General features: G+C 35.3%; 1 protein-coding gene across 1 annotated transcript in view; it reads right to left on the bottom strand.

The window, feature by feature from the left end:
• Positions 1 to 8539, bottom strand: part of LOC149140931 (Photosystem II reaction center PsbP family protein) — a 59206-nt gene extending 50667 nt beyond the window's left edge. Inside the window, exon 1 of the mRNA XM_089447543.1 lies at positions 7979 to 8539. Coding sequence (XP_089303669.1) covers positions 7979 to 8528 — 550 coding nt within the window. The 5' untranslated portion in view covers positions 8529 to 8539. The remainder of the gene's footprint in view (positions 1 to 7978) is intronic.
• Between the last annotated feature and the right edge of the window lie 3983 nt (positions 8540 to 12522).

The following is a 12522-nucleotide window of genomic DNA, read 5'->3' as shown; positions in this document are numbered from 1 at the left end:
AGCCACAAAATTTGGTGGAGAGGTTGGGGCACATGAGATCTCCAATACCAAGAAAGGGTTTGGGCAAATTCTAAACAGATCAGGAGATATTAAAATAATTAATATTTTTAATGGAGTCCCTAAGTTTAAACTTAGGGAAAATAAAATATTAATGTGTATTAATATGAATCTGTGTTAGAGTGGTCCAAAAGGCATGGATCAAGCCAGATCTAATATTAGCCATTGATTAGGGACTTAATCTCGGTCATTGAATCGTCAACAGGAAAAGTATAAGTGGAGACTTGAGGGTCACTTGGAGATCACACCAGATGATCAGTTATTCTATTCTCTAGAGCGGGGTTTGCTAAGACAGATAGAATCAGTGATCGAGAGAGCAGTTGAGGGACATTGAGTACAGAGGAACAAAGAAGGCAGAGATTATGTCGGGAGAGCAGCGCAGCAGCCAAGGAGGGTGACGCAGAGCCAGCAAAGGCTCACGTAGGGCCACGCAGAGGCAGCCAAGTGCTGCGCAGAGCACTAGAGGGGCGGCGTAGCTGATGCAGAGGCTCCCAGAGCTGACGCAAGGCCTCCTGGGGCTGACGAGGGCCAAGAAAGGATAACGTAGGGCCAGCGTGAGACAGAGAGGGGCTGAGGCAGTCCAGATTTGGCAGACGCTGGGGTTGCAGGAGCAGTTTTGTGTTGAGGAGCTGCCGAAAGGGTTTTCCGGGGTTTCAGCCAGGAGATTTCTCTCAAACTGTGAGGTATAGTTGCTAAGGAAATTATCTGTTGGGTAGGCCAGTTACGGCACCCAGATTGTACTCTGATATTGCTTAATAAGAAAACCCTCAGATAGCTGCACCAGTTTTCCCGCATTGGGTTTTTCCGGGGACATTGATCCAAAAATAATGGTGTCATGTGGTGTGTTTGTTCTTGTTTCTTTTAGTTACTGATCTGTAATATGTTGAGCATGCACTGGTGTTTATTTTTAGTATTTACTTTGTAAATAACTTGTTAAAGAAAAATAACAAGTAGGTAGGAATAAATCAGAAAAGGTGCATGAAGGGTTTCTAAACTAAGTAAACTTAGAAACTTCAACATACACTTCATTGAGGGTGAAGAGACACATCTACTGGGCTTCGTGAGCCTACATTTTACTAGAGCCGACCTTGATAATTTTGACCATAAGAGAAATAAATCCATAATTCCATTTATGCTTGTCAGAATGAGATGGTCTTTATATCAAAATTGTACCTCTCCGAAAGAGGAATCCAATGCAATAATCATCTCCATCATATGAGTTGTCCTAAGGTGGATGTTGGCCCTAGTTGCCAATTTTAACAAAATTCAAATATTCTTGCCCATATAATTTTGTCACAACAATATAATAGTAATTAGAGAGGTGTCAAACATATTAATAATAATAATTTCTTTTATGCAAATTGAATCCTCCTTTGGAGTGAGATGGGCTCCTCTTGGGGTCTTAGGGTTTATATGGGGAAATTTGTCCCATAGTTGTCCAAATTTCAACACAATGAGGATGCAATTTGAGCCAAAGGGAGAGAATCGAAGAGAGGGAGCAGTAGCAGATCAGAGAGTAGGATTCAGGAGAGTTTTCTAGTGTTTCTCCAATGTCGGATTGGCGAGAGAAAGGAGGTCGAATTATTTGCAGAGAGGGTCGCAGAAGCTAGTGTGAATTGCCAGAAACCCTAGTGCAAGTTGTCGAGAGAGCCATAGATCAGTAGCTAGAGGCTAGATCTATATTCAGGAGGAGGTGCAAGTGGTTTCCAGTGATAGAGGAAGGCAAGACGACTCACTTGGAGCCAATTTCCAAGCAATGAGAAATTTCCAATGCCAGCAGTGCAAATTCCAAGGTGCCATGCGAGTACCCAATGTGAGGTTCGAGCAGGCCAGAGGAGGCCAAGTCGATTTGCAAAGGAGTTCTGGGATCTCCAAATATTTTTCCAGTATATTTGCTGGAGGATAGCCAGTTGGGCATTTAGATTATTGTACTCTCAAAATTTGTTGCATAATAATAAAATAAACCCCTCTGTTGCACTGGTTTTCCCTTCGAGGTTTTTCCAAGGACTTTTCAGTCCAAAATAATCGTGTCAATTTTTATGTGCGTGCATCTAATTCTCAGTTTTTGATTTACTTCCGCGACATATTTTTTTTATTGTGAAGAATTGCAGTGTGATTTATTCGTTATTTGTCATAAAACAAATAAACTACTAAATCAATGAGAAGAATAAACTCCAGTTACTGCAGCCCAAGGAAATTTCACAATGAGGGGAGTAGAGCTCATGCTAGGCTTCTTTCCACATACTACATATGTCCCAACCATCTTTCACATTTACATTTTCTTTCAATGTGGCTTTACATGCTTTTAACGTGTTTTCAGTTGCATCAACCTCCAAGGCCAAATTTCTGAGCCTTGACTCAAGGGCGTGGATATAGGTTGTCAATCCCAATGACTACCAACCTGAAGAATGGAGATGGATGACTGGGGAGAGATGGATTACCTTGGACACACTATAGCAATCAATGTCTCCCCAGTGTGCCCTTCCTAAACCCTAAGGCCTCAAAGGAGAAACCACTGGAGTAGAGTCAAAGACTAACCTCCCGAGTGAAATGTGAGAACAAGGATACAATCGAGATCGTTCAATCATCTAGTTTTCCGTATGATCCATATTAATATGCACATAACATAAATGAACCACGTGATTGCTAGAATGGTTAGAGTACCTTCCAAGAAATGACCCACCTTCCTTCAAGAAGCATGCCAGATGAGATAGAGATCTGACAAGAGTAATGGGTGGATAACTCTAGCATAATGCTATGTGTTGACCATCATAGGGCTACTCGTTGGTTGGCTGTCAACTGAGGAGAGAAAAATTCTCCTAGGGGTTACCCACTTTTGGTGGGTAGCAGGAACAAAGGGCCATTGTTGAATCCTCCTCAAAGTTCTACAATTGTTTCCTCATTAGCAGTCACAAAATTAGTTCCGGAGTCAACCTCATTAGCATTCAAGGTAGCACCACTAGTACCAAATTGGCAATTGGGACCAAAAAAACAAAATAAAAAGAAAAATGTACAAGTCAACAGTTAGGAAATGGTTGTAACTAATCTTTGTGGTTGAGGCGACAAGAAGTGATCCCTTTGGGTGGATCTGCTTCATACAAATATTCCATGGACATAGCAGTCACTGATCTCTAGGATCTATGAACCACATAGGAAAAAACAAAACAAAAAACAAAAAAGAATATCATGTCCTCTGCCCTCTGTCAAATGAAGTTTTCATTTTCTTGCCAAAAAATCCCTCTATTTTCTTTTATAAATGATTTAAAATCCTATCTTTAAACTTTGTGTTTAGATTTACTAGAATTCCCAGTTCTCATATGAGGGATACCCCTCTAGCTACTAAAAACTTTCAGAGAGCCTAAAGTAGGATATTGTCCTCCATAACGTGCCTTGGTATTGTTCTTATACATAAAACAGTCTCGAGGAACAACAGGAGGTCACATGTCACTGGAGGGCATGACAGACAGAAGTGTTAGACAGATAATCCTCGGGATTAAGCTTGGGTTAGTTTAAGTAGTTATTGGAGTCCAAAAAGCCGCAGAAATTAATTCAATTGTTTCTTGTAAGTATTAATACGTAGACATTGTACATCATTTATTGAGATCAATTAATATACAGTTTATTTGGTTTCCAATTTGATTGTCTTACAGTGGTATTAGAACCCAAGTTGAGGAATATCATAGCAGAGGTTTATCTGCTCTGTTGAGTAACTTGAGCCATGGTTGTGTGGCCTTCTTATAGAGCGCGGGTGAAAAGTGGGTCGACAGTAAATAACTTGGAGGTTTTATCAGATATTGGTGAACGAATGAGTGATTGGTTTTCTTTTCAACGATCCATGCAAATTCAATATGTTTTGAATATGCAGCGCCCCAGCAATATGAACATAGCCCTGATGGAGTAGAGTATATTCATATATATTGTGTCTTAATTTTTGAAATGCTTTTATTTTTTGCTGAAAATTTATCATGGCAACAGTCCTTCCTTCCCTGTCTTCATACCACCATTACTACCTAATAACCAATAATGTTCAACCATGTTTTGTGTTCACATGATACAAGTACCAAAGTGAATCTGACCACTTTGGTTTGTAGCATATAAGTCATTGAGCTACTTCTGTAAAACCTCGCCTTGTTTATGAGCCATACTACAGAAACCCTTGCTATTGTCATTATTATATGCAGATAGTTCTGGGTACGAGTCTGTCAAGAACTCGTTCAAGTCCATCGTTACTTCATAGCACCCTAAGTTAACCAAGTCTTAAGACCAGGACAAGTGTCGGGACGATTTCTTCCATCTGCTTATGCAGGCCCCAAAAGTAACTTCAGTTCCAAAGTTAGCTACATCCACCCTCAATTCACCCATTAATCTCCTTGATGTCTCAGCAAAGAAATCACAGGGTATGGCCGCCACCGGTCAGATTCCGGGTTGTCCTGGACACATCTTTGTGGCTTCTCTCGTTGGGCCTAGAACCACATGGTCAGATCCTTGAAGCTCCACAATGTTTCTTTCTTTCTTTCTTTGTTAGGACAAGAAGTTAGATGTGTTAATTGTCGTGCACTGCGTTGGATTCTTGTGTTGATGAATCTTAAAAGACCAAGTTAGTTCCAAGAGCGAACTTTCTATTTCAGTGATGAGATGTGTACCGGTTCAGAGTTTTTGAACGACGGGTCGAATTGTTACGATAATGCCATTCCAATGAATAACAGTCGTGAGTAGTTGAGGGTGCGTGCTGCAACTGTTTTTTTAACTACAGGCAACTATTGATGGTCAAAGACAAGACTGAGAAGAAGGTATGGTGATGTTACTCTAACCCCCTGAAAGATTGCTTCTATGCAATGAAAAATAGAATGGAATTTGTTTTGAAATAGGTGGAAAACTTGAAACCTTTTCCTAAATCCGATTATGCCAGGTGAGGGGCATATTCATGAGTTGTAGCGATCTTTTTTAATTGGCATTTCATCTGCTTATATTGGACCATGTACATTTGGATTCATTTTATTTGGAATCGGTGGAGTCCAGTGCGTTCACTGTAACAACTAATACAGGAAATTTCACCACAACAAAAGCATCAATTTTTTTTATTTAATTCTATTTCAATCTCAATTCTGTTAAACATTGTGGTCGAAGAACTTATGATTACTTATCAGCGTACTCACTCTTTCTTGATGCCTTTATTGAAAGTGTGGCTCTGTGAGTGAAGTTTTTTGAACTTTTAATGACCGTGGCCCGTTGATTGCATCTCTGGTTTATTTTTAACCATTTTTTAACAATGTGTTTAACAATGGTGCAAAACGGGGCAAATGCTGAGAGCCAGTGAGAATTCAACAAGAAAAGTTTTGTTGATGTTGTTTTTCAATATATAAAGTTGAACTCGGCGACCAAGATTTGATTTTTCCCTTCCAAATTTTATGCATATTAATTTCTTTGAAAGTGCAGAGAAAATGGGTCATTTGTTTTGGTATCCTCATAATTGCAGTTATGTTGAGTGTGGTCTGTTCTGAGAAGTGGGAACCTTTATCAAGGAGATACTAGTTATTTTAGCAAGAGGAAGAGATGGTTTTATTCTTTGTTTTCCCATAGTAGAAACCACCTGCAAGCATTTCCATATGTTGGAGACATCAAAGAACATGGCCATATTTTGTACAAACAAGACAGCAAATAAAAAGAGGCCATTAGTTGGTCGCAGTCCACAAAGAATTTGACATAGGTTTTGATTTTTATTGAGCATTGATTTTAATTATAAAATTTACGAAATATAAAATCAATAAAGGAAAAGGACATGGTAGTTAGAAGAACTAATCTGGGATATTGAAGATTACAAGGTCATAAGTTCAAATCTTTGTGGAGACATTTTTTGAAGTTGTGAAGAAGATATAATTTTTGTTTGCAATAGTTTCACTTGAACATTGTTGATCTTACATTGTAAATTCATTTTTATTGGGTGTATTTCCGGTGGTAGCCGACACCCCTTTTTTCAAAGTTGATTGTTAGAGAAAATGACTAAACTCGATGATTTGTTACAATTATTAAACAATTTAATGTCGTCTACTATTCATAACTGTGTCCAAGTCAGCAAGGACATGCTCTTTGACATCCAATCATGTTTGAAAAATGCTAAAAGCAAAATTGAATTCTTGGAGCTAGAGTCCCAGTTTCAGTGAGATGAACTACATGAATTACAAAAGAAGAATTATGAACCTGTTCTTGTTTAGAACAACAGTTTGTTTGAGCCTGATCATCAGTTAGAGAATGATCAGAGTAATGAAGTGATTTCAAGAGAAAATTTGGGTGCAACGGAAAGTCATGTTCAGGCAAGTGTATGCGAGAGTCATTTGCATACAAATGTGAAGCCTATCGTTACCAAAACTTTTATAAGACCATGGGAAAAAATTACACACAATAAACACAGAACTGGTTTGAATTACAACAAGGATATTCTCAATATATCTTTTCACATTCCAAATTTTGCTAAACCTATACAATTCCGAAGTGTTGGATTTCTGGATGGTGTTGATCCAGAGCAAGTTGATAGATGCCAATAGTGTAATAGAGTTGGACATGTGAAAGATCGGTGTTTTGATCTTCACCGATGTGAACATTGTGAAAAGCGCAATCACCATACAAATAGATGTTCCAAAAATAAGACTATTGCAAGAGAGCAGCTAAATTTCGGATGGATTGCTTCTTGGGATTGGACGAAAACAGCCAAGAAGATTTATAGGTCATACCGAAGGATATGTTCAAGAGCGATGACCAGCCTTGCAGTGATGAAAAAGACTTCTCAACCTGTATCTGACAAGGGGGGAATTGATGATGGTATGCTACAGGTTCGAGTTCGAGATGTCAAGCAAGCCTGAGTCACAATTGAGTTGATTGAGTTGTTTTTGAACGAGCACTTCCATATTTGGAATTGTTCGAGGAACTGTTGTGATAGTTCCAGAGTTTGTGGCCACCTTAAAACCACATTTTTTGTTGTTCTGAGAACTACTATGAAGGTTCCACAGTTGGTGTTGGTTGAGACCTTGAGTTCTCCCATATTGGTTTGTAGTTATCCTTAAAAACCATTTCTAAGAGACATTCAACTCTTGGCTGAGATGCATATTTGCATTTTGAGCTCTCATTCTTGGACTTTGGTACATCCCTTCGGATTAAGGGGGGAACAATTGTTGATAGTCTGCTACAGGGTCGAGTTCGAGATGTCAAGCAAGCCTGAGTCAGAGTTGAGTTGATTGAGTTGTTTGTGAACGAGCACTTCCATATTTGGAATTGTTCAAGGAACTACTGTGACAATTCTAGAGTTTGTGGTCACCTTAAAACCACATTTTTGGTTGTTCTGAGAACTGCTATGAAGGTTCCAAAGTTGGTGTTGGTTGAGACATTGAGTTCTCCAATATTGGTTTGTGGTTATCCTTAAAAACCATTTCTGAGAGACATTCAGCTCTTGACTGAGATGCATTTTTGCATTTTGAACTCTCATTGTTGGACTTTGGTACATCCTTCGGATTAAGGGGGAATGTTAGATGGGATTAAGCTTGGGTTAGTTGAGTAGTTATTGGAGTCCAAGAAGCCCCAGAAACTAATTCAATTGTTTCATGTACTTATTAATATGTACACATTGTACATCATTTATTGAAATCAATTAATATACAGTTTATTTGGTTTCCAGTTTGATTGTCTTACACGAAGAGGATGGGATTCTTGGACGGCGTAACAGACAAGGACGTGTTGTCAGTAGTATGTTTGATGTTTGTTGAACAGGGGGCATAATAGTTACAACTGCATAAGCATTACATTTAAAATACGCTGCATGTAAGGGAGTTGATAAAGACATATCCTGAAACGTGCTGTTGGGCAACAGATTTACTATCTGAACAATATAAAAAAATTAAAAATAACAATTCAGTACAAACTTAAGAGCAACCTTGAGCTCCAGCATTGCCGTGACCTGAAGCCATTAATGCAGCCAGCAGAGCAACTGAAATCAAGCCCTCCCTGCGAGTGGAAACAACTCCTCTCTTAGAATAATTCATTCCACATTGCCCGAATCCAATTTGAAGACTTGTGTAAGGCTTTGGCTGCACTGGCCCATCTGCCAAATCATCTTCTTTCTCACCCCAATGCTGTTGTTGCCATGAATATAACCACCTAAAACGCAGAGACCCATCCGAATCTTTCCTTCTCGATGACTGTTGTATTGCAGGTAACAGTAACAAAATAGAAGCACTGGAGGATTTGGATGACGGCAGATAAGATGGTTGAGGGAATGGATTTGGGTGAAGATGGCAGGGAAGTAGACGAGAAATAATGCTTGTCATCTGGAGATAAACCACTTGCAGTCGTATTGCAGTCGTATTCATGAAAGCTAATAGATTTGATCTAAACGCCCAGAGACTGAATTTTATTTTGGCCATCCAAACCGAAGAAGGAAAGGAGGGGAGCGCTATTTCCATTTTGCGGATATCCAATAACATGAAAATGCCGTGTGGTGTTAGTGTAATAATTGCAATATGAACATTGTTAGATTTTATTTTATTTTATTTTTAAAACTTTAAACTGATTTATTTGATAATTTTAAATGGTGATTTTTTTTCCTTCAAAGTTATGGAAATTCAAGTTACAGCTATTAAAATTTAATATTTTAGTTACTCTAGAAGTTTTTGATGGTGTTGAATCTATTTCCACCATCAAAAACATGTTTTACAAGATATTTTTTTGTTTTTTTCCCAAATTCTGGCTACTTTTAGCCTCCGGGCAATTCCTTCATCTCAGTAAACGACTCCATTTTAAATCAGTGTTACATAATAGTTAGTATCTATGGTTTAGTTTAAATATAATAAAGTTGCAATTTGATATGCAGATAAGAAATTTATTAATATTAATTAGATAAATGTATAATGAAATATTTTATTTTTTAATTTTATATAATATATTATATGGTTAATATCTATTTAATAGTTATATAAATAAATTTGTGAACATAAAATTCCAGGTGTGTTTAGGACCTTTATGTATTATATGTTTTCTTGAAATTTTATTTATGTGTTTTTTAGCTATTAAAATTTGATTTATCAAATATGTGCATTTATATATTTTTATTAATTAAAAAATTGTCTTAATCATATCACCATTTGAAAAGGTCATAGTCTAATAAGACTGTTTTTTTCTCTGGAAAGTTATTTCCAGTTATATTTTGAAAAAATCTGGCAAGTTAGAGTTGTCAAATTTCAAGATTTTAGGTGCCCTAAAAATTTTGGATGGTGTTGAATCCATTTCCACCATCAAAAATATGATTACTTTTAGTTATCATTTTAATTATCCGAACAATTCCCCTATCTGCATAGACAACTCTTTTGAAAAAAAATAATAATAATATTCCACAAGAAAATGAGTGGAAAATGTTTTGAATTTTATAAAAATATTCCAAAATTATCGTATATGTATGTTGGTTGATTATATAAAAGCTTATTATTACACACGAGTGCATGGATCAACGGTTGGGGCAGACAGCTGCCACGCACCCCACCAGTGATCGAGTCCCGATTGAAGCGCTTTGCTACATAAAAAAGTTTCATTGAAGGTTGTAATGAGATGTGACGTCAGCTTTGACCAATATGTAATATATGTAAAAAAAAAAACCAATAAATGCTTCTTCTTCTGGAAACTAGCCCCTCCCTTTTTGAAATAAAAATTTATAAAGTATATGTTCATTTAATTAGTGATTATATATTAATACATAAAATTTTATTAATTAAAAAATTCTCAGGATCATACCACCATTTGAAAAGCACGGAAAATATTCCACAAGAAATTGCGTTGAGGATATTTTGAATTTTATAAAAATATGTGTGTTGGTTTTTTTTTTTTCAGAAGAAAAAATCAAAATAGATTATATTAAGTTTATATAATGATCAGTATTACAGGTGTCTCAGTGGAGACATTTTCCAAATAGACAGGAGAATTTTAAAAAACATTTGTGTCCCCATGAGGAGGACCGAGAAAATTGCATATGAAGGACCCCGGAGGCCGCAGCATGAACCTGGGTCATCATTGATCATATCAGAGTGGTGATACTGCCAGATCAGATAGACAGGAGAATTTTAAAAATGTGTGTTGGTTGATTATATAAAAATTTATGAAGTATATGTTCATTTAATTAGTGATATATATTAACATTAAATGTGAAATATTAAAGTTAATAGTCACAAGGTAATGTAGGTAATGTAATTGTGATTGCATGTGTGTCCGGAAAAAGTCTAAGGATATAAAAGGCATGATCCGCTTCTTTTTTTTTTTTTTTTGATATTGGTGCTCTTATTGTAAAATTTGAATAAAATAGAAAGTTTTATCTAGTTGTTTTGTTCACACAATTCAGCGCAGAAGGTTTGAATAGTTGGTGGAAATGGTGGTGGGATATTGTCTGATTGGACGGACAGATGAACCATACATTTTATTTTCTTTAGTTATTATATATTAGCAATCAAACATTAAATATCAAGTCAATGTAGTACTATTGTAGTAGAAATCATCATGATGAAATAAGATGGGAATAAAATGAATGAATTAGAGGAGAGAGAATTAAATTTAAATATTATCAAAGAATAATATAATTTAATGTATAAAGTTAAATTATATCATAATTTTTAAAAAAATTAGTCAAAAATAGATTAATAGTTGTTGGATATTTGATAAATTAATGTTCTCTGTGTGTTTCGTGACATGTGCTTCGCCGCTTCTGGAGGATCCGTTAACTTTAGTGATGCGTCTATTTACTAACACTTGGGGGTTTTGGTGTAACAGCGATTGTGATTCCAACAAGTGTTATCAGAGCCAAAGGGCTCGAGTTCAAATCACACCCTGCTCGCGTTGGGAGGGAGATTGTTGGATATGGGAGAAACCAACATTCCCCATGTGTTTTGTGGCATGTGCTTAACCACCAATTTGTGGATTCCTTAACTCTGGGAATGTGTATGTTTACTAACACCTATGGGTTCTAGTGTAATGGCAATTGTGATTCCAACAATAGCAAGTCAATGCAAAACCTGAAGTATAATAATAATAATAATTTTATTGATAATTTTAAATTTATAGAAAATTATATATATATATATATATATATATATATATATAATATATATAATGTTATAAAATAAAATATTTTGATTTTGAAACGAGTTATGGTTTTTTGGAAAGTGGTAGTAATAAGTTAGTAAAAAAGTCTATTTACAAGTTAATAATATCCATGGTTAAGAATCTTGTTATATTGTACATATTAAGTTTTAGCTTAAAAAATGTGATAAAATTAAATTAAATAAAATATTTTGATTTTGAAATGAATTGTGGTTTTTGGGCATGTGGTATTGATAAGCCATGGTATTGGCCCCATAGTATTGTAATAAAGCATAACTTATTATGACACATGGCTAATAGAAATTTTTTTTTAATTTTTTATTTTTAATATAATTTTTATATCTTACAATTCAATTTAAAACCACATAATAGTCATCAACTAATTACATGGGGTAAATATCCATGGTTAGAATCTTGTTATATTGTAAGTATTAAGTTTTAATTTAAAAAATGTTATAAAATTAAATTAAAATAAAATATTTTGATTTTGAAATGAGTTAAATATTTTTATTTTGAAATGAGTTATAGTTTTTTAGGATGTGGTATTGATAAGACATAGTATTGGCCCCATAATATTGTAACAAAGCCTAAATTATGATAAGACATGGTATTGGCCCTATAATATTGTAAAAAAACCTAAATTATTATGACACTTGGCTAATAAAAAAAAATTAATATAATTTTTATATTTGACAATTCAATTTAAAACCACATAATAGTCATCAACCAATTAGAAAAAAATGATTTATATTTTAAAAAATGAAAAATTATTTTTTAATTTTCAAAATATTTGGTTTAATATTTATTATTTTCAAAACTTTAATAAATTTCATAGGATTTGTTTAAAATTTTCAAAGTAATTGACAGTCAGTTTTTTTACCAAAATCAAAAACAATATAACCTTATAAAAATATTGTAAATTAATTTTAATTAATATAATTTATTTATATTTTTAATAATATTATTTCATTTTAGGGATGTCAAGAGCGTGAGGGGTAATCTTTTGACCTGACGAACAAATAAAGCTGTAATTTGCTTGGGTTCTCGGAATAGCATCCAATAACCAAGCGGAATATCTCGATCTTTGGCAAGGCCTAGAATTGGTAATTTATAGGAAAATCACCAAACTTCCAGTGTTCAGAGACTCAATGATAATAATTCATGAATTGAAGAAAGCAAGGGATTCATCAAATTTAGATCTCCCTCCGACTTTACAAAGGATAGTCTTACTATAGCCCCGAGGGTTAGCCCAATTAGTCAAGTTCTCATCGCTAAGGCACCTCACTAATGGGAGGTCTTGAGGTCAACTTTCGTTGACACACTTGGGGTTAGGATTTG

The sequence above is a fragment of the Pinus tabuliformis genome, chromosome X (genome assembly GCF_031772625.1).
Source record: "Pinus tabuliformis cultivar Carrire ecotype Pingquan chromosome X, CPIR1, whole genome shotgun sequence".
NCBI classification, from domain to species: Eukaryota; Viridiplantae; Streptophyta; class Pinopsida; order Pinales; family Pinaceae; genus Pinus; species Pinus tabuliformis.
This window is presented reverse-complemented; position numbering and strand designations above follow the sequence as displayed.